This window comes from Nipponia nippon, unplaced genomic scaffold (genome assembly GCF_047370975.1).
Source record: "Nipponia nippon isolate SJK-2023a ecotype South Korea unplaced genomic scaffold, ASM4737097v1 scaffold_26, whole genome shotgun sequence".
Lineage (NCBI taxonomy): Eukaryota > Metazoa > Chordata > Aves > Pelecaniformes > Threskiornithidae > Nipponia > Nipponia nippon.
Window position 1 is genome coordinate 866,965 of NW_028262343.1, and position 22,804 is coordinate 889,768.

Consider the following 22,804-nt stretch of genomic DNA (forward strand, 5'->3'; position numbering starts at 1 on the left):
AGTTGTCTAAAGAAAACCCCTTTGTCATCTTGGTTGGTTTAAATGGCCTCATCGGTGCTTTGAACCTGAGGTGCTCCCCACTGGGACCTCTGCCTTCCCCTCACTCACTCTACTGTTTAATCAACAGTCAGTGTTAAGAGTTTCTAGTTTAATTGGATGAAGGTGTTTCTGTCACAGATAGTACAGGCTTGCATTTTTGTATTTGCTTTTTTAAGGAAGTACTGTGTGTAGAAGCAAGGAAAAGGATATAACATGGAATATACCATTTTACTTCTTATTTTCCTTCTGGTAAGGAGAGTGACTACTCTTGCATCTCCTGTTCACAAAAGTAGTTAAGTTTTTACTGAAAAAGGAGAAGCCTTATTGGGAGAGAAAGGGGAGAACCTTTGAAAACGGCATATTATATTGGGTTTGCGTGGCAAGGTTTTGGTAGTGGGGGGCTACAGGAGTGGCTTCTGTGAGAAGATGCCAGAAGCTTCCCCTACGTCCGATAGAGCCAGTGCCAGCTGGCTCCAAGATGGACCCACCGCTGGCCAAAGCTGAGCCAATCAGCAACGGTGGTAGCGCCTCTGGTGACATATTTAAGAAGGGGAAAAAACTGCTGCACAACAGCAGTCGGAAGAGAAGAATGAGAATATGTGAGAGAAACAACTCTGCAGACAGCAAGGTCAGTGAAGAAGGAGGGGGAGGAGGTGCTCCAGGCGCCGGAGCAGAGATTCCCCTGCAGCCCGTGGTGAAGAGCATGGTGAGGCAGGTTGTCCCCCTGCAGACCATGGAGGACCCCACGCCCGAGCAGGTGGATGTGCCTGAAGGAAGCTGTGACCCAGGGGAGAGCCCGCGCTGGAGCAGGCTCCGGGCAGGACTTGTGACCCCGTGGGGGACCCATGCTGGAGCAGTCCGTTCCTGAAGGACCTTTTCCCCGTGGAAAGGACCCATGCTGGAGTAGTTCCTGAAGAACTGCAGCCTGTGGGAAGGACCCAAGTTGGAGAAGTTTGTAGAGAACTGTCTCCTGTGGGAGGGACCCCACGCTGGAGCAGGCAAAGAGTGTGAGGAGGAACAAGGGGCAGAGACAACATGTGATGATGCACTGACTGCAACCCCCATTCCCCATCCCCCTGTCCCATTGGCCGGGGGGGGGGGGGAGGTAGAGAAATCAGGAGTGAAGTTGTGCCCGGGAAGAAGGGAGGGGTGGGGGGAAGGTGTTTTAAGATTTGGTCTTATTTCTCATTACCCTACTCTGATTTTGATTGGTAATAAATTAAATTTCCTCGAGTCAAATCTGTTTTGCCCATGACTATAATTGGTGAGTGATCTCTTCCTGTCCTTATCTCGACCCACAAGCCTTTTGTCATGTTTTGTCTCCCCTGTCCAGCTGAGGAGGAGGCGTGATAGAGCAGCTTGGTGGGCACCTGGCATCCAGCCAAGGTCAACCCACTACACATGTCTAATTTCATATCGCTGTGAAAGTGTTATCCAAGTTACCACTCAGCACTACTTTTTAGCACAGCACTGCAACAGTCATCACTTCTCCAGGGCTCACTTTTTACAGGGAGTATGTTTAATTCATCAGTGCAATGCTTATTTTAATATCTAGTAAACATTGTCACTGTAGCAACTTTTTGATTTCATGTCTGCACTGAGAAATGTGTTTGCCAGTGAACTTGACCAACCTATTATGTATGTTTTCACACTGAGAAGGGAGAATTCTGTATTAATATTATATGAATTAAAAGTGATAATATAGGATGCTTGAAAGGTGGGGGTTTCTGTATGTTTGTTATTATTCTATACGTCTCTTATGATCCCTTCAATTCATTGAGGAAAAACAGATGCAACCTGTTAGGAAAACGCTCCTTCTGGATGTTACCCTTACTCTAGGATCTGGCACTGTCTAGCTGCCCTGTGTTGGAGAGGGAATTGATCATGCTCTAATGAACTTTTTTTTTTAACTGAGTGGCTCAGGATTTGAGGTCAAACCAACCTCTCAGTTTCATTGAAGAGATTTGAGATTTATTTGGCTTTTTGGTTGAAATCTGTTTGTCTATTTTATCTTAAAAGCAACATGTGAAGGACAGCAGCAATGAAATCATAGAATGGTTTGGGTTGGAAGGGACCTTAAAGATCATCTAGTTCCAACCCCCCTGCCTTGGGCAGGGATACCTTTCACTAGATCAGGTTGCTCAAAGCCTCGTCCAGCCTGGCCTTGAACACTTCCAGGGAGGGGGCATCTACCACCTCTCTGGGCAACCTGTTCCAGTGTCTCACCACCCTCACAGTAAAGAATTTCTTCCTAATATCTAATCTAAATCTCCCCTCTTTCAGTTTAAAACTGTTACCCCTCGTCCTATCACTACATTCCCTGAGAAAGAGTCCCTCCCCATCTTTCCCATAGGTCTCCTTTATTGAAAGGCTGAAATAAGGTCTCCCCGGAGCCTTTTCTTCTCCAGGCTGAACAACCCCAACTCTCTCAGCCTTTCCTCATAGGAGAGGTGTTCCATCCCTCTGATCATCTTCGTGGCCCTCCTCTGGACCCTCTCCAACAGGTCCATGTCCTTCCTGTGCTGAGGACCCCAGAGCTGGATGCAGTGCTCCAGGTGGGGTCTCACCAGGGCAGAGTAGAGGGGCAGAATCACCTCCCTCGACCTGCTGGCCACGCTTCTTTTGATGCAGCCCAGGATATGGTTGGCTTTCTGGGCTGCAAGTGCACATTGCCAGCTCATATTCAGTTTTTCATCCACCAATCCCCCCAAGTCCTTCTCTGCAGGGCTGCTCTCAATCCACTCATCGCCCAGCCTGTATCCATGTTTGGGATTGCCCCGTCCCAGGTGCAGGACCTTGCACTTGGCCTTGTTGAACTTCATGAGGTTCGCATGGGCCCACCTCTCTAGCCTGTTAAGGTCTCTCTGGTCTCTCATCCTTTCCCTCCAGCAAATCAACCACACCACTCAGCTTCGTGTCATCCGCTGTCCATGTCCCTGACCAAAATGTTAAATAATACTGGTCCCAATATGGACCCCTGAGGGACACCACTTGTCACTGATCTCCACCCGGACATTGAGCCGTTGGCCACAACTCTCTGAGTGCAACCATTCAGCCAATTCCTTATCCACCAAGTGGTCCACCTGTCAAATCCATGTGTCTCCATTTTAGAGACAAGGATGTTGTGCGGGACAGTATCCAATGCTTTGCACAAATCCAGGTAGATGACATCAGTCGCTCTTCCCTTATCCACCAATGCTATAACCCCATCATAGAAGGCCACCAAATTTGTCAGGTATGATTTGCCCTTAGTGAAGCCATGTTGGCTGTCACCAATCACCTCTCTGTTCATCATGTGCCTTAGCATAGTTTCCAGGAGGACCTGCTCCATGATCTTGCTGGGCACAGAGGTGAGACTGACCGGCCTGTAGTTCCCTGGGTCTTCCATTTTTCCTTTTTAAAAATGGGGGTTATGATGTTTCCCCTTTTCCAGTCAGTGGGAACTTCACCAGTCTGCCACGACTTTTCAAATATGATGGATAGTGGCCAGTTCCCTCAGGACCCTTGGATGCATCTCATCAGGTCCCATGGACTTGTGCACCTTCAGGTTCCTTAGGTGATCTCGAGCCTGATCTCCTATGGTGGGCATTCTTCATTCTCCCAGTCCTTGCCTTTGGATTCTGTGAATTGGGTGGCATGGCTAGAGCACTTGCTGGTGAAGACTGAGGCAAAAAAGTTGAGTACCTCAGCCTTCTCCATGTCAGTTGTAGCTAGGTCTCCCGTTTCGCTCATTGTGGGGGTACAGTTTCTTTCATCTTCCTTTGTTGTTCTATATACCTGAAGAAACCCTTCTTGTTATTTTTTACGTCCCTAGCCAAGTTCAGCTCCAGCTGTGCCTTGGCTTTCCTGATCCCCTCCCTGCACTCTCAGGCCATATCCTTATTATCTCCCCAGGATGTATATCCCTGCCTCCACTGCCTATGCATTTTGGTTTTGTGTTTTAGCTTGGCTAAGAGGTCTTGACTTAGCCAAGCCAGCCTCCTGCCTCCCCTGCCCAACTTCTTGCACGTCAGGATTGAGAGCTCTCACGCCCTAAGAAAATTGTCTTTAAATATCTCCCAGCTCTCATTCGCTCCTTTGCTTCTGAGGGCAGTTTCCCAAGGGATCCCACGCACTAGCACCCTAAACAGCCAAAAGTTTGCCTTTCTGAAGTTTAGGGTCCTGACTCTACTTTTTACCTGTCTTGTACCCCTCAAAATTGAGAATTCCACCAGGGCATGATCACTGCAGCTTGGGCTACCTCCAGTCTTGACCTCTCCGATAAGTTCTTCCATATTAGTGAGCAACAGATCCAGCAGTGCCTCTCCTCTGGTTGGGCTCTCCATCACCTGTACTAGGAACTTGTCCTCAACGCACTCCAGTAGTTTCCTGGACTGCTTGCAGTTCACTGTGCCACTTTTCCAGCAGATGTCCAGGTGGTTGAAGTCCCCTATCAGGATCAGGGCCTGCGAGCATGATGTTTCCTGCAGTTGAAGAAAGAACTCTTCATCAACCTTCTCTTCTTGATCGGGTGGCTTGTAGTAGACACCAACCACAAAGTTTCCTTTGTTGTACCACCACTTGCAGAGCTGTAATTGGAGTGTGGCAGTGAGATTTGATAGTCTGACTTAATCCTGCAGCCATTTCTATCTATGAGTCTCCTCTTAACATCGGGAACCCGTTTTTAGAAATGTTTGGAGACATGTGCAAAGCAAGCCAGATCTTTGCAGAAGGTCCAGCTGGGGAGTATGGGGAAGAGGGGGAGGGGCAGGCAGGTGTTTGTAAGGAGAAACAACAGTTACACGTATGTGTCAATACACATTGATAAAATCTTGGACTTTATTGCGCAATAACTGTCACACTTTTTTCCTGAAAAAATGAGCTGCTGCTTAAAGAGTACAGTCTTGACACTTACTCTGCATTTGTTTTGTCCAGAACTTCTTTGATGATGGCTTGTGAAGCTGGTAGCCTTAACATGGTGGAAGCCTTCCTTAGGAAAGGTGCAGATGTCAGTTTAGTAGATGTCTTTGAACAGAATGCCCTGCATTACTCCAAGCTCTCCAAGAATACAGGGATCCAGAATCTCCTATCATCAAAGTTATCTCAGGATGTGGGTATGTAAGAGATGACGATCTGCAGTTTGTCACTTCTTGAATTGGCTACATGTATGTTTAGCAATGAACAAATTTACTTCATGAGGTAGCCTGAAAAATTTCAAAAGCCATCTTCAAGATAGTCTGGCTGAGGCTTCCCAAAAGCAGGAAAATGTGGTCTTTGCCATAGATGGTAATAATTAGCATGGGATAAAGCACTGAGCAGGGCAAAAAGAGATGTTTTGGAGAAAGAAAAGGTAAGCTAATGTAGCAGCATCATGAAGTCTTGCATACAGTTTGGAATAGATTCTCTTTTATTATGTGAAAGAGTAAGTGGAACATATAGCTCCTCAGTAGAGGGGTTGGAGAAGGAACTAATGCAGACAGAGGGCTTTATGGTCAAACTAAGATGGATTTCTAAAGTAGGAAGCTAATGTGCAAGAATGGTGCGAGACTATAGTAGAATAATAATTGTCACAATCCTTCGAATTTTATCACAGTATGAAACACTAAAAGCAGCAGAGAAAGGATATGGTTCAAATGGAATTTGGAAATTAAAGTATGTTTCTCAGATTTCAGACAGGTATTAAAAAACAAACAAAGCATTTATGGTGTGGGAAGTAGAGCTGAGAGATGGGTTAGGAATGGCAAATAACTTTTTCTTTGATAGCTATTCTTAATTCCATTTCTTTTTTGCTTCACAGATACAAAGTCACCAACAAAAGCAAAGCAGGTATTTGTCCTTTTGGTTTTAAAAATATTCGGGCTATATAGGCTTGTAACTTAAGAAAAAACAGTAATTGACATGACTAGAAGCACTAGTAAATGTCACTGTGAGATGTACTGCCATTGACTACTCTGTAACGTGAAAGGTTTTTGTTGCTTAAGAAACGTGTTTCAGGAACATCGCTTTTAGACTTAGCTTCTCTCTGTAATAGCAGCCAGCACCCGCAGTGAGAAAAGGAAGGAAGGATGTATGTGTATGCGCACATGTGTGCCAAGAAGATAATCCACTTTTCTCATGTGTAATGCAGGATCTTGGCTCTTGGACTCCCTATCTCTTCAAACTGTAGAGAAGATGATCTAGAAAAGTTCTCTGTTTCCAAAACACATAATTAAAGGTTTGTCATGGTTTAACCCTAGCCAGCAAATAAGCACCACGCAGCTGCTCTCTCACCCTCCCCCCCTGCCCCAGTGGGATGGGGAGAATCGAAAAAAGTAAAACCCGTGGGCTGAGATAAAGACAGTTTAATAGGACAGCAGAAGAAAATAATAATAATAATAATAAAAGAATATACAAAACAAGTGATGCACAATGCAATTGCTTACCACACGCTGACTGATGCCCAGCCCATCCATGAGCAGCAATCACTACCCCCTGGCTAACTCCCCCCAGTTTATATACTGAGCATGACGTCATATGGTATAGAATAGCCCTTTGGCCAGTCTGGGTCAGCTGTCCTGGCTATGCTCCCTCCCAGCTTCTTGTGCACCTGGCAGAGTGTGGGAAGCTGAAAAGTCTTAGCAACAACTAAAACATCAGTGTGTTATCAACATTATTCTTATCGTAAATCCAAAACACAGCACTATACCAGCTACTAAGAAGAAAATTAACTCTCTCCCAGCCAAAACCATGACAAGGTTATACCTGGTTACATCTTACTGGAGACCCCCACCTGTGAGAATCTCAGCAGGTTTAGGCAATTAAATAAGTTTCTTACATTTTTTTATTTAGTATCATGATATCTTGGAGTGCAAGTATCTTGTAGACCTGCTGGTGGCTGGAAAGTGGATGAGGGTGCAATGCATTGGTTCATTCCCTCTCTGAGTGGAGAGGTGGGTTTTTCAGGGAGCTCAGGCAGAAGCTGATGGAGAGGAAAGATGGTAGTTGTTAAGAATTACATGACTGGACTATGTATGAATGGAAGTATTTAAGATCACTAGTGCTAAATCTGTTGTCAGCTTCTGCTTTTTCACTAAATCTTGTTTGTTTTCACCAAAGCATGGATTACAAGGGGGCAGATTCTTATTGTCAGGCATGTTTAATATCTTTGTGTAAGTAGAGATGTAGTCTTTACATAGAAAAAAAAATGATAAGGCACTGCATGAGCTGCTAAAGTTGATATTAACGTGGGTTGTTGGTTTTTTTTTATAAAACAACTTGCTCGGACTTTACTAACCAAACTAACAAACCTACCTTTTCTGGCCCGTGAAACTTTCAGCATGATCAAGGCTCTAAATTAAGTTCAGAAAGAAGTGGAACTCCAAAAAAACGCAAAGCCCCACCTCCTCCTCTCAGTCCTATTCAGGTAAAGAAAATACCAATTTTGAGATGCTTTTAGGGGGTGAAAAGCATTTTGAGCATTATGTGAATGATGTGGGTTGGATTTGTTCTGTCAATGTTATTTTATATGCCTGTCTTGCCATGAGTGCTTTTCCTGACATTAGGATGACACCATGAAAGCACATGTTGGTTAGGTTGACTAAGAAAATTGCTTGAAATATAGCATGATCTAAGATACAGCTGTACAAAATTTTACTGTACAGTTGCTTCTTCCATCTAAAGTTGAAGGTCTCCTCCTTTGCCGACTTCCATAAGTAAATAATTATGTATATTTTAAATATACATATATATGTACACATTATTATATGCATATATACATATGAAAATAAAATACTTAAATAGATTTATATAGTATCAAAATGCAGTTTAACAGTTAGATTTAATGTTAAACAGGAATGTTACCTGTATAGCAGCTATACTGCATATGTAATACTGACTCAGAAGAGCACTGAATAATTAGATCTGCTCTTTGAAACTAACCTAGAGTTGTGACTTACATTAGTGCAGGGAAAAGTACTCTTTAGTGTGTGTGTGTGTGTATGGGCATGTGTTAGAGAGGTATACATACATGTATGTATACATACATATTTATATAAAATCTTTTACAGCTTAGTGATTCGTTCTCTCCACACCCATCAACTTCAACTCCCATGACTGGAAAAGGGCAGGCTTTCTTTGCTGACCAAGTGTGCAAGGTATCAAAGTTTTCTGTTCTTATTAAGCTTGGGGAAGGAAAGTACAGTCCCTTAATAATCTGATTTGCTGACTGCAGAGTCTCCTGTGAATTAATTAGCTGAGTTTTAGGAACAAGAAGGAATCCAAATCTGTTTCAATGTAATTTATAAAGCAAGTGTGGATTACTTTAATGTTTACTGAATATGTAAATAGAATTAGTCATAAATTAGTAAGTATTTAGGAATATGGTTATGAAAGTATTAATGCTGTGAGAGCTCATTACCTAATACCAGTGAAGTGCATGGCATTGTGCAATGCAAAAAGTAGAGACCCTTTCACCAAATACTTCAGGGAAATGGATGTGTGTATTCTGTCTGATCTTTACCTTATGATATTGAAGATTTTTTTTTTTAATGCATTACAATATATTGCAATTATTTATCACAAGGGCTGCAGCCTTCCAAACTATCTATGAGATAGTTGCCCATGTTTCATTAACATTTAATGAGAACTGGGCTATGGAACTTGAATGCCTTTAGCAGACCTTGAAATACTGGCCACATGCTACAATTAAACAAGACCCCAGAAATAAAAGAAACCCACTTTGCCAGGCTTTATCCAGCAAGATCTATACTGTCTATGTCTTTGGTGAACTGTCCAACTTTACATCCGCTTTCTGTGAAAGTGTTTTCTTTTGGTGTCTCAGCAGGAAAAATTCAGCTCCTTGCATCGAGATAATAAAGACAGACTGAGTGACAGCACAACAGGTATGCAATAACACTTAATCCTTATTTTCATATTTGATTAGGTGTTTTAGGTGGTGTGAAACGTTGAAATCTGGTCAGAAATCCTCTGTGCCTTTCCGCTTAGAATGTGAGACACAATAAGTATTGGGAGTAATGTTTTGTAATTTCACTACCAGCTCCCCACCAAAACCTCCTGCTTCTATTGGGTGATATAACACATTTTTTTGGGAAACAGTTTCTAGGAACTTGCTCACTACACTTAGTGGTCATGGGAGCAAACTGTTTAATTTGAAAGGTTAGAATAACTAACTAGCTAGCAGTTCATCTTTCTGAAAGCTTTTGAGTCTTTTTTTTTTTCTTCAAAGGTGCTAATAGTTTATTAGATGTAAGTTCTGAAGCTGACCAGCAAGATCTACTTCTGTTGATGCAAGCAAAAATCGCTTCTTTGACATTGCACAATAAGGAGCTACAGGACAAATTACAGGTGGCATATTTTTGTGCTGTTCTAGTGCTCTGTTAATCTGCTAGCAGAACAAAGAGCTGCTTACCGTTTTAGAGAGATGTGCTGTGAAGATAATTTAACGAGCTTGGTGGTGGTAAGATCATGGAAACACTCTGCCCCAAAGGATTAAATCAGTGTTTTGATCTTCTCACTTTTCCCATAAATTACTGAATAACTTTTTGTTTATTATGATAACCACATTCTAAAAGATGTTGTTAACAGTTATGTTAGCAGAATTTTAATTTGCATAGCTTTGATTATTGGCTTATGGAGATCAGCCCAGACTTTCAGAGGAGTTTGGCACTTACTGCCTTCTCTCACTGTAGATGACTAAATGGGAGCAGCTGGGTTTTGAATTTTTCTAAAAACTTTTTTTCCATGGTGCTTTAATTGTCTGTCTCTGTAGGATGTGGCAAGATTTCCTCGCTTACTCTATTCTAAAAAAATATAATCATGTACTTGTTTTTATTGTGCAATTGTTCGGGTTTCTTTTTGTACAGGAAAGAACACCTAAAGAAGTGGATTCAACCATAGAATCTTATCATTCAACCCAAACAGAGTTTGATCAAACAACAGATAGACAAAGTGAGTTCTCAGCTCAGGAGCTGAAGTCTACATTAAATGCCACCCAAATTCAAGAAAAGTTGGCAAGCCCCAGTGAAGTAAAAATGAAGTACCTTCAGGAAGACTTAAAGGATGTGCAGAGGAAATTAGAGAATTCTGAAGCCAAAAGAAAGCACATAGAAGCTCAGGTGCAGTCTAGAGTCCCAGAAACAGATCATTTAAATAGCACAGACATTTCAGAAAATGGTTCTGATCTTAACCTGAAGTTCCAAGAAACTCAAAACAGGTATGAGGAAGCTGTGAAAGAGGTTTTGAATGTACAAAGGCAAATGAAGCTGGGTCTTGTTTCCTCTGAAAGTGAAGAAACCAGTTCTGAGCTGAGTAGGTTGAAGGTTACATGTAAAGAAGTTGAAATGCTTAAGCAAGAATTGAAGAGAGCATTGGAGGAAAGTGAAAGACAAAAAGAGAAAGTGAGAGAGCTACAGAAAAAGTTTGAAGAAAGAGAGCAGAAAGTGGTAAGCAAATTGTCTGTGGAAGAGTGTGAGGAAATAAAGAATTCATATTGTTCAGTTATTGATAACATTAATCAAGAGAAAGCATTGTTGATTGAGAGGTACAAAGAAGGGCAAGAGGAAATTAAAAGGCTACAGGACAAGCTGACAAATCAGACACAGTTGGAATCTAGTCCTGAAGCTGGAGAAATGAAAGATGCGATGCACAGAATGATAGATGAGCTCAACAGACAACTTAGTGAATTGTCTCAGTTGTACAAAGAAGCACAAAGAGAACTTGAAGACTATAGGAAAAGAAAAACTCTAGATGATATGGCTTTGGACTACATTCCTAGAGATGAACATGAAAAACTGATGCAGGTAACAAATTCTTTGAAATACAAAGCAGAGAATGAGTTATCAGAAATGAAATCCCAGTACACAAAAGTATTAGATGAAGCAGAAGAACTAAAGCAACTGTTAGACACTCAGAAACAAAACTCTTTGCCAATTACTGAACACCATCAGGTGATGAATGCACTCAGAAATACTGTGAAGGAAATGGAAGAAGAAATAAATGAGCTCAAAGCACTGCTTACCAACAAGGAAAGCGAAGTAAGAAACCTACAGAAGGAATTACTGGAAGAAAAAGCTTCAATTAATGAAGCAATGGTCCCCAAGGCTACATATGAAAAGCTCCAGTCATTATTAGAGGGTGAAGTTAGTGTTTTGTCATCCAAACTGAAGGATGTAATCAAAGAGAAGGAAAATGTGTCCTTAGATGCTATGCAACTGAGAAATGAAGTTTTGCACTTGAAAGAAGAGAAGGAAGGTATGCATACTCTGCTTGAAGCAAAGGAATGGGAGGTGGCTGGTCTTCACCAAAAGTACCATCAAGCTCAAGATGATCTTCTTGAAATGAAAAGATATTCTGAAAGCTCATCAAAACTAGAAGAAGATAAAGATAAAAAGGTTAGTGATTCACTACAGTGGAAGGGGTAGTACATGAGTTCAGACTGCAAAACATGTTGGATGGTGACCTAATAGACAATGTTGTGTCAAGTGTCACAGAGTGGGATAACTTCTGAGTGCATTTGCCCATAGAAAAATTCAGATATCAAAGTCAAAGAAGTTTTCAATATGTTTGACTTTACAGTTGGTTTCCCTCCTCTGTGGAGATATGCATGATCTTTCATTTTACCTCTTTTAAGTTCTTCTTAGGTTGGGTTCACACTATTCAGGCAACTGAAGTCAAAGAAGTGGGATTTACACCAGGAAGAGATTCCAGAGGAGACAAGAAAACAAAATATCAGAAAGGAACAAAAATTCACTATTCTGAGTTTACTATATCATCTCAACCTCAGCATGACTTGACTATTTTTACTCTGCAACTACCATATCTGTCACTACAAATTTCTTTATAAAAAGCTATGTATTTTGCTGGCTGTGAATAGCTGGCTTATGTTTGGTATGTTTCTGTCTTGTGTTCAGCAGCAGTGTCTGTAAAGGTGGTAAATGCAATCCTTGTTTGTAAATATTGCTGGCTTTCAGAACAAGGAATGCATTTTGAATTGACTGGGATAGGAGGGGGGATAGAGAAGCATTGTAACCCTTTGCTTACATGATGTCTCTGTTTGTCCATTGAGTTTACATCTTGTTTTTCCCCACTTCTTAAATTTAAGTTACAAATACCCCCAAGATGAGACCCACGAGTATACAGTATGCCTTGTAGCTTTTCATGAAAACCTATTTTTTGCCTCCCTAGATCAATGAAATGTCCAAGGAAGTTAGCAAATTAAAAGAAGCATTGAACAGCCTTTCTCAGCTTTCCTACTCAACCAGTGCCCCCAAAAGACAAAGCCAGCAGCTGGAGGCATTACAACAACAAGTGAAGCAGTTGCAAAACCAACTGACTGTAAGTGTGATAATTCATAAACCCACCATTATTCCCAGTTCTCCCAAGATGTATGTGCCATTCTTGACCATGCCTTATTTAAAATGGAGTACAGTCAATGAGTACAAGGAAAGGAATTTTCATCCAGAAATTCTATAATGGTCTGAAACATTTAGGAATCTGCAAGTCACAAATTGCTCCTCAGAAATAGTCTAACTAAAGAAAGCTGTTTTCCCCAATATATTTCCTCAGATCAATAGTGGAGCAAAGTTCCTGTACTTGTAGTGGAATGTAGTGGCCAGACCTGCTGCTGAGACCCTGATTTGTGAAAAATATGGACAGTGTGCAGTGGATTTGTGTGTTTTCTCAGGAACATGTGGATTGATTCATCAGCTGAAGTCTTTTTGTTTTTTTAAGCTAAAATAAGTTTGACTTTTTGGAAGAAAATAGTCACTGAAGGTGAGAAGTTTCAAATCAAACAAGTCCATGTGTTTAAAGGGAGCACAGTTTGTTCTCTGAAATTCTGAAGTGCTTAAAGATTTTTAAGATTGTACTTGTTCGTGCATGAAAGGTCCAGTCTTCTAAGCTGGATTGAGCCATAATTGCTATTTCCAAGAGCTTGCCTGTCCAAAAGAGCATTTTAATTCCCTGCAGAGAGTGAAAAGAAGGTACTGTCCACCAGAGGCCTTTGAGAGCTCTGGAGTAACTCTGAAAAGAAAATCCCCAGCCTTAATGGGCTCTCTTACCCTCCCCAGCAGACAGACAGAAGAGTCAATATGTATATGAGCCAGAAAAATTCCCTTGCAGTGGGGAGAAATAAATAAGCAGACAGTTAAACACTGCATCCTGTCAGTGTAAAGGCCCATAGCTGTTTCTTATCCCAGTCCACCAAGTCCAAAAGGAACCTTCATCTCCCACTGCTCAAGGACCAGCAAAGTAGTATAAGGTGCAAAGATATGCAACACATTAGGAAAGTGGGTAGGATTTAAAACATGACAGAAGCATTCTTTCCTTCTTGTAGGCTAGCTTTCCTAACAGCTTCACGTTTATTTGGAAAGATGGCTTCTGGGATGTGGCATTCTGTGATCATGAAAAAGGAGGTTGACTTTCCTTGTTTGAATGTATAGTAATTAGCTGAGGATTTCATGGGTTAAGACCTTTGTAAGCACCTCTTCTTCCCTGGGAAGGCATTAGCTGACAGATGGGTCATTGAAATCAGGGAAGAGCTCAGTTGCAGTTGAGAGTTGATTTGTCAGAATATTGTTGGCTTTCCTCAATTCTGGTTGCTGATAAGCTCAGAAGTAGAGTATGTGCTCCTTCCACATCTTTGCAGCTCAGCGCTTCTTACAACTGATGTCATCTCACCAGCTTTTTTACTAGGGTGGGTAGAATTACAGCATTTCTGTGGACTACGCTTCCGAGAAAATTATGTTTTGGATGGCTAGTGGCACAGTACTGTCTGAGCTGGTTTTCCATGCATGCATAAGACTATGGTTTGTAATTCCCCAGAGCTCCCTAAATCTAGTTGGGAGTTCTGAATTCAACAGTTCTGAATGCTCCGTGACTTTCTGCTTAACTATTTTCTAGGAAACAAAGAAACAACATCAGGAAATTGTCTCAGTTTACAGGATGCATCTTCTCTATGCTGTGCAGGTATGGTTGCATATTGTCAGTTACAGAGTGTTGGTATTTTAATGAAAGATGTTTCTTCTGCAGATCTAGTAAGAACTTTGCATGTTTTATCTAAGACATCCTATCCAAAAGGTATGACTGTTTAAGCACAAATTTAACACTGCTTCCTTTTGGGAAATTGATGTAATTACCGTACCTCAAAAATAGTTTGTAAAACTTTTTAAAGATTAGAGAGATGCTTGAATTCAATCATCTTTTCTTCTTTCTCCCCTTGTCTAGGGTCAAATGGATGAAGATGTCCAGAAAGTGCTTAAACAAATTTTATCAATGTGTAAAAGCCAATCACAGAAAAAGTAAAGAAAAAAGCCAAGGAAAACTCCCCATTTTTATTAATCTTGTTATGGGTGTTTATCTAGATTTGCCTTAACATAAGATTTAAAACTGGCAATTTGCTGCTTTTGTGTTATTGTGCTGTTTGTGAGGTGGATTTGTTTGTCTGTCTCTACCACTTCCCATGTGCATTTGTGTGTGCAGTGACTAAACACATGCCTGCTTTTCATATCCAAAATCCAAGTGTGTTCTTCAGACTTTTTACTTAGGCCACTCCATGTCATGTTTACCCTGAAAGTACTTTCTGGTTTCCTCAAATAGAGGGAGGTTAATCTGGAGGAAAGCACTCATGTTGCCTGGGTAAAGGTGAAATTCTCCATAAGGTCTTCTATACTGTTTATAAGCTGCATCTTGTTACTGGGGAGTAATTTAGTTGCTTGATGTTGTAGCACTCAGATTCCTGACATTTTGCCATATGCAGACGAGAGCAGAAGTGAGCCTTGCAGCAGTGAGCAAAAGTAAATATTTATGGTAAGCCAGAACATCAAACAGCTACACTTCTTAATGTAATATTTAAGATATTAACACACCATAAGGTAGCTGTCCCAACCCATCCAATGCACTGAGTACACAAAAATCATACCATGCTTCATAGTTTCCTTGAACTGCCTGATAGTGGAATGAAACTATTTCAAAACGTAAAATCATTAGTTTATTGAAGTTCTGTACAAAGCAGTACAGAAAGGTCTGTATAAACAACCCTTTATGATAGGTTTAGCTATCTATGCAAGTGTTGGCCATGAAGCTCAGGAACAAAACCAGAAAAATATATACTTTAGACAAGGGATTCTAGTGAACACAGGATGTTTACAGTGAATGTTAATGCCTCATACTTCCTAACCTCGCTTTTGTAAAGAATTTCTCTTCAGTATATTTTTATTTGCCCTCTAATGATTTTTTTTGTAACTATACCATTTTTTCTACATAATGTTTGCATTAAGCTTATTAACAGATATTTTTAGGTAATAGTGTTTTAGAGAGTTTCTTTTTATACCCCCAAGTATTCAGTAATAGTGAAGCATAGTGAAGTGTTTTCAGTATGAAAAAGATCTGTATGGAATAATAGACCTGTCTGTCAGTGTGGTCCAGAGCAGTGAAGTGTAAAATGCAATTCAGCCTGCTGTTTCAATAAATGTAGAAATGATAGGTAGAGAACAGAAAAAGGTGTGAAAAATTTCTACGTGCTGTTTCTAGAGGCCGGGGCATCAGTAAAGCCTTTATCAGCACTTCTAAATTTAAAAGTCAAATAAAAATGCCTGATGTGGTATAGTATGAAACTATGGAAAAATGTTTCTAAGAACACACTGCACTTGAGGGTACAACCATTCTAACTAGCTTGCAGCTTCACTATGGTATTTGTTTTATTCCTGTTAGTGGATATGTCTCTAATAGAGAAATCTCCAGAGCTATATAATCTATGAAGTTTACATAGAGTCATAATATGACAAGAGTCAGCAGTGCCTCAGGCTGTTTGGACTCATAGTGCATTTAGATAATTTCTAACCCTGGCAAAACTAAAATGGATTTTAAAAACAAAACCCCAAATCACACCTTTGCATCAGTTAGACCTTGGTGTTACTTTTCTTGGGTGATTTAACTAATGCCTGCTAATTTTGAACGGTATTTTATAGTTAGATGGTTTTAAAAATGCTCCAAAGAAATGTGAAAAGAATTTTGCTGCAGCACTTCAAAATGAACAAGATTTTAAGCATGCTAATGCTGCAAAGTATAAAACTTGATGAACCATTTTGTAGGTTGCCTGATGGATTTAGTTGTCTACTTTGTTTTGGTTTGTATATTTATTGCAATTATCTTTGTGGAATATTGAAAATTATACACTACAGCATAGCAAGTTTCTTTATATGTAATTTACAAGAAGTTTCCTTATGCAGCAAATAAACTATTTCCAATTTTTTCATCTTTGTTCTTTTTGTGCCTTCATTTACTTTTTGTATTGAAGGAAATCTCACTACACCATTTTAATGTAGTGCAAATATGTTCTATATCTCAGGTTTAGATAGCTGTCGGATGTACCATCTTTTCCTCCCTGAAATTGCAACTTGATTATTAACTTTTTTGATCTGTCAGGTAGAATAGAATCCACTCCAAACCCCATGCAACCAGTTTTGCAAATTATGCCTTCTATCTGATTGCTAAGTTCAGAGCCATTTCTCACGTGGACATCCTGCTAGAGGTAATACAGGTTTCCCATTTGCCACTGGATGCATTCCAACTAAGTTTAAAACTACCTTAGACCAGTAACACAGATTGGTGGTCCCACAATTTTTCAATATATGTGTGTGTATATATATGCATATGGATATGTATACTTCTCTTTAACCTTAGCAATAGTTACAGTCAGCCCTGTTGTTTTTTTATCATCTCTCCCTCTCCTGAGTTTTATTTCGGAAACTAGTTTTTCAGTAACTTATTTGCTAATAATATCTTCCTATCTGATGGCAGAACACACAAATGGCAGGTATTGCACCTCTTTTGGTTACATCCTGGGGGTCAAGTAGCTCTTTAGCCTCTTGTAGAAAATTTCTGTAAACTACTCAGTACCGGGTTTCCTTTGAAGAAGGCTGCTGACAAACTGATATGCAGAATCTGTGCATGGTGGGATCACCTGGCAGGGCAGATCATATCTTCTTTGATGGCTTTTGTGCCATCACAGGCAATGGGCCTGCTGCCTAGTATCTCCCATCTGAATTGCCATTTGTTTTCCTTTCCTGTCTGCCTGCCCCAGGCCCTGTATGCTCACAGTATGCTGTTAACCCTGCTTGGGAGCAGTGCTGCAGGTGGTACCCTGTGCTTGGTGGCTCTCGGGAGGCAACCCCATCAAAAGGCAAATGTGCTTGTCTGGGAAGCTGTTGCTCTAGTGTGGTCACTCTTCCCTTCCAGATTAGCCAAAACGCTCCCCAGTGATGGCTGGGCTCGGACCCACAGTGCTCTTCTTGCATCCCCTGTCCTAAAGCAGCAACAGTCCCACACCTGGCTGCATGCTCAGAAGCCCTGTCCAAAAATGTTTGGATGCATTTGCTTCTCCATAAATGCTTTGCTGCCCACCAGGAGGCATCCCCATAAGAAGAGGCTGGGAAGCAAGGGGGGAGCTGGATAAAGAGTAGGGGAGGGACAGAGAGCTAAACCTGGCATTCCTTCCCCTCTGAACCTCCCTTGCAGTTGGAAAACATTGTGGGGAGTGAAGACGCAAAGCACAAAGGTCTGGACTGACCCATTCCTAGAAATAGATCCTTTAGGCTCTCGCTATTCAAAGTGCAGCTCCCAAAAGAGCAGTGCTGCATTCAGCAGCTGGCAGCGCCAAAGCTGGGTGTGAGCACAGCTGGCCAGATGTTGCAGAGCTGGGTGCCAGCTGGAAGGTCACAGTGGGAGGGGTAGCGGGGTCCCTGTGCCTGAGGGGAAGGCAGCATGCTCCCCAGTAGTGCTGCTCCTGCCTCGTCCCCTGCAACACATGTGCAGGGGGTTTGGGAGCACGACCTCCCTGAAGCCCTGTGCTGCCTGAGAGTGGCTGTGTGGTATCCACAACATTTTTAAAATTCCTGCCCTTGCTGCCACGTGAAGAAATCACATCACCGTCTGACTGATGGCTGGCAGTTTCCTTTGCAGATGCTTTGGCTAATGGGTCTCTGGCAGTATGTTCCCTTGCAAATATCTGCATAATTAAAGCCACGCATGATCACCCAGTCTGGGCTGTAGCAGGGAAGAGGAGGACATGCAGCTACGCCAGCAGCCCTCGAGCAGCTCTATGCAGCCAGCGCCTCTCTGGAGCCTTTCTAGGACCCTTAGTCACCTCCGCAGAGCAGTTGCTTACAGGGGACGTGCTCCCCTGTGCTGCGAGAAGGTAACAGCCTGGGTTTACCCCCAGCTCCTCTGGGACCCGTTTCATGCCTCTATTCAGTTTATTAGGAGCACGAATGTCTCCAACTAGCTGATGGCAGTGTTTAAGAGAGACAGAGCTCTCTGCATTGAGATAAACAGCTTATTGTAAAACTATGGGGAGAAGAAATGGTGGTTCATCAGGCTATGTCTATAAAACTGGCTGGGAATATTCTCAGATGCTGGAACGAGACCACCCCTGTCATTACACTGGGATGGGCCCTGCCATGGGTTTGGCCCAGGCCAACCAGCAGTTTTTGCAAATAACTGCCTGGCACGTCTCCAGATCAGCCCGCTCCTCTTTGCAGGTGGCCCTTCATCTTGCAAGGTGAGGTTTCCACAGTGCAAACCACAACTGTGCAGCACCTGACTCCTCCATGCCCCGGAGCTGCCCACGCGGCATCTGCACGGGCAGGCGTAGCCTGGGAGCCAGTACCAGGGCCCTCAGTCTGCACTGCTGCGGTTCGTGGCAACAGCTTTGAACATAAATGCTCACTCCTCTGATTTTTAGACTGCATTGATCTGTGTATGAAATATTGAGAGGAGTCTGTCTCCTTGGACGGCTGTCTGGTTTTTCAAGCAGAGACACTGCAGTTTGGTGTTGCTGCAAAACCCCCAGTCCTCCTGACTGGGTGGAGTGGCTTCACGCCTCCCTTAGTGCTTCAAATCAATCACTGCACTCTGCTGGCATTTATGGAGTAAAATCTACACATATCTACAGATAGATGTGTTATCTAATTAGATAAATATAGGAAATACATTGAGGCCTCCAGCTTTCTCCTGGCTTGCTAATTTTTGGTCAACCCCATGGTCCCATCTGAGCTGGAAGGATAGGAGGCTGCTAAATTCTCCATGAAGAGCTTTCATCTTCCCTTCCCTCAGCCTCAAGCCAGGAAACTAGAAAACCCAACACCCCCTCCAGGCTCGTCCGCAAGAGCCAGCCACCAACAAAGCAAGTTTAACTTCCAGTTTTTGACCAGTGGCTCACTGGGGTTTTGACCTGCAAAATAAACGATTGGGATCGGGGGATTTCCAAAGCACTGACCCAAACTCACAAAATGCTGCTGAGTGCCATCACTCTGGAGGGAATAAAATTGCTGCCTTCTCTCTGCCCTCTGTAGGGCAGATGAGGGTTCCATTCTGGAAGGAGATGAACACCGCCTTGGGCAGAAGCTATACCATCCCAATTATAGCTCTTATCCAAAAATAAACATGTAAAACAGGGGGCTACAGGGGTGGCTTCTGTGAGAAGATGCCAGAAGCTTCCCCATGTCCGATAGAGCCAATGCCAGCCGGCTCCAAGACAGACCCGCCGTTGGCCAAAGCTGAGCCAATCAGTGGCGGTGATAGCACCTCTGTGATAACATATTTAAGAAGGGGGGGGAAATGCACAACAGCAGCCGGAAGAGAGGAGTGAGAATATGTGAGAGAAACAACTCTGCAGACACCAAGGATCAGTGAAGAAGGAGGGGGAGGAGGTGCTCCAGGCGCCAGAGGAGAGATTCCCCTGCAGACCGTGGTGAAGACCATGGTGAGGCAGCTTGTCCCCCTGCAGCCCATGGTGGTCCACAGTGGAGCAGATACCCACCTGCAGCCCATGGAGGACCCCATGCCGGAGCAGGTGGATGCTCCTGAAGGAGGCTGTGACCCTGTGGAGAGCCCATGCTGGAGCAGGCTCCTGGCAGGACCTGTGGCCTTGTGGAGAGGAGCCCATGCTGGAGCAGGTTTGCTGGCAGGACTTGTGACCCTGTGGGGGACCCACACTGGAGCAGTTCCTGAAGAACTGCAGCCCGTGGGAAGGACCCATGCTGGAGAAGTTCGTGGAGGACTGTCTCCCATGGGAGGGACCTCACGCTGCAGCAGGGGAAGAGTGTGAGGAGGAAGGAGCAGCAGAGACAACGTGTAATGAACTGACCACAACCCCCATTCCCCATCCCCCTGCACTGCTCGGGGGGAGGAGGTAGAGAAGGATCATGGAGCAGATCATCTTGAGTGCCATCACGTGGCACATACAGGACAACCAGGGGATTAGGCCCAGTCAGCATGGGTTCATGAAGGGAAGGTCCTGCTTGACCAGCCTTATCTCATTCTACGACAAGGTGGCCCGCTTAGTGGATGAGGGGAAGGCTGTGGATGTTGTCTACCTGGACTTTTGTAAGGCCTTTGACACTGTCTCCCACAGCATTCTCCTGGAGAAACTGGCTGCTCACAGCTTGGATAAGTGCACTCTCCGCTGGGTAAAAAAACTGGCTGAATGGCCGAGCCTAGAGAGTGGTGGTGAATGGAGTCAAATCCAGTTGGCAGCCAGTCACAAGTGGTGTTCCCCAGGGCTCAGTATTTTGGCCAGTCCTGTTCAATATCTTTATCGATTATCTGGACAAGGGGATTGAGTGCACCCTCAGGAAGTTTGCAGACGATGCCAAGTTGGGTGGGAGTGTTGATCTGCTGGAGGATAGAAAGGCTCTACAGAGGGATCTAGACAGGCTGGATCGATGGGCTGAGGCCACTTGTATGAGATTCAACAAGGCTAAGTGCTGGGTCCTGCACTTGGGTCACAACAACCCCATGCAATGCTACAGGCTGGGGGAGGAGTGGCTGGAGAGCTGCCTGGCAGAAAAGGACCTGGGGGTGTTGGTTGACAGCCGCCTGAACATGAGCCAGCAGTGTGCTCAGGTGGCCAAGAAGGCCAATGGCATCCTGGCTTGTATCAGGAATAGAGTGGCCAGCAGGACCAGGGAGGTGATAGTGCCCCTGTACTCGGCACTGGTGAGGCCGCACCTCGAATAATGTGTTCGGTTTTGGGCCCCTCACTACAAAAAGGACATTGAGGTGCTGGAGTGTGTCCAAAGAAGGGCAAGGAAGCTGGTGAAGGGTCTGGAGCACGTCTTATGAGGAGCAGCTGAGGGAGCTGGGGTTGTTTAGCCTGGAGAAGAGGAGGCTGAGGGGAGACCTTATTGCTCTCTACAACTACCTGAAAGGAGGTTGTAGCGAGGTGGGGGTTGGTCTCTTCTCCCAAGGAACAAGTGATAGGACAAGAGGAAATGGCCTCAAGTTGTGCCAGGGGAAATTTAGATTAGATATTAGGAAAAATTTCTTCACGGAGAGAGTGGTTAGGCACTGGAATAGACTGCCCAGGGAAGTGGTGTGAACCAGGGATTAAAAGTCTCTGAGAAGGCGCTACTCCTTGCATGGGTCAAGTAAAAAGCAAAAAACTACATATGGATGTCACTTGCAGGCTTTTGTGAAAATAGCTCAATCGGCAGAAAAGTCATCATCAGTGGGAATTTGCACATGCAAACAGCCCAGCACCAGCGGTTGCTACTGAAATACCTGCTGACTTTCAAGCAGTGTCTGGTTTCCTGCTCCTTTTCCAGAGCATGTCTTCAAAAAACCAAGCTGGAATCTGCTATACTTTGAACGAGCAGCTGATGTGGTTATTTCATCCATCTGATGGAAATGCAACTGAACTACCTCCATATGAGGACCTTACCCAAACTGAGTATCTGAAGTAAAACTATAGGAGAGTGCTATAAGTTACTTACTACAGGTAGGAAAGGTCCTGGTGATCATGTCAACTGGTTAGACCATGTTAAAGTAACTAATGCAGATACATCAATTTATAGGAAGACTTAGGTTAGTCTGAGCCAAATACCTTGAAAGATTTATGTTGAAAACCTATTTCTGGACCTTCAGAGTGATAAGAAAAGCCCCTGGTTTTCACATAGCCACAAAGCAAAGCTCTTGAGCATAAACAGCCCAAATCCCAGTGGGGTTGGAAATCCAGCTTGAAAATATTCAGTGTAGGTCTGACATCGAGAGTGTATTTCTAAAACTAGAATGTCTTGTTTATGGATTTAGAGAGGTAAAGTCTGAGCAAAGAGGACACCAAGAGGTGATAATGATACAAAAATTCATGGATGCTTCTCCTTACAGTCTGAATCTCCCCAAGGGAGAAACGGAGTATTCAGAGAGTCCCTGAAATGAAACTCAGTAGCAACGAAGTCACTATTAAGCAGGTATCCTTTATTGCAGCGCTGGGCAGCACTGGGGATTCTCCACCATAAGTGCTCCACCGATTTGGTGGACTTTCAGAGATTATATACTATAAAATCCTACATATTCACAGGATTTCCGAGAAATCATTTACATAAACATGAGGTTTCCTGGAACTTATTAACATATGCAAATGTCCGATCCGCATGCGCAGTCGTCTCCCGTGGTGGTCTTCAAGTGGTCTTTGGGGGTCTTCGGATGAAGGCTCATAGTCTTCTTCACTGTGTTCGCTGATTGACCTTTGCTTCTGCGCAAACTCAGTCCTAGGATCACATAAACGGTGTCCTTCAAGGCTGTTGTTGTCATTCTTTTGTGACTTCCTATCTTCCATGCATTTGTTCTCCCAAGGCCCAGTTGTCTGAGATGGGATTATCCTGGAGCCCCCCTTATCTTACAACCATTCTAACTACTCCCTAAATCACAAAGGCCTTTCTTTTGTTTAGTTAAGTGACTAAGATATTTAAATATCCTCCTTGCCCCTAGGCTTTTCAGGAGGCATTTTGATGCA

At 43.2% G+C, this 22,804-nt stretch overlaps 1 protein-coding gene across 16 annotated transcripts in view; it reads left to right on the forward strand.

The window, feature by feature from the left end:
- LOC148055130 (ankycorbin-like) overlaps nucleotides 1–16,267 on the forward strand; it is a 107,253-nt gene extending 90,986 nt beyond the window's left edge. For 13 of the 16 annotated variants that reach the window (XM_087762423.1, XM_087762424.1, XM_087762422.1 and 10 more), the window contains 10 exons: nucleotides 4,954–5,132; nucleotides 5,816–5,844; nucleotides 7,334–7,420; nucleotides 8,064–8,150; nucleotides 8,837–8,897; nucleotides 9,242–9,360; nucleotides 9,879–11,405; nucleotides 12,199–12,348; nucleotides 13,915–13,980; nucleotides 14,239–16,267. In XM_087762423.1, the coding sequence (XP_087618549.1) occupies nucleotides 4,954–5,132; nucleotides 5,816–5,844; nucleotides 7,334–7,420; nucleotides 8,064–8,150; nucleotides 8,837–8,897; nucleotides 9,242–9,360; nucleotides 9,879–11,405; nucleotides 12,199–12,348; nucleotides 13,915–13,980; nucleotides 14,239–14,316 (2,383 nt within the window). In that variant the 3' untranslated portion in view covers nucleotides 14,317–16,267. The remainder of the gene's footprint in view (nucleotides 1–4,953; nucleotides 5,133–5,815; nucleotides 5,845–7,333; nucleotides 7,421–8,063; nucleotides 8,151–8,836; nucleotides 8,898–9,241; nucleotides 9,361–9,878; nucleotides 11,406–12,198; nucleotides 12,349–13,914; nucleotides 13,981–14,238) is intronic. The other 3 variants (XM_087762426.1, XM_087762428.1, XM_087762429.1) reach the window with 3 other exon arrangements.
- The last annotated feature ends 6,537 nt before the right edge of the window (nucleotides 16,268–22,804 follow it).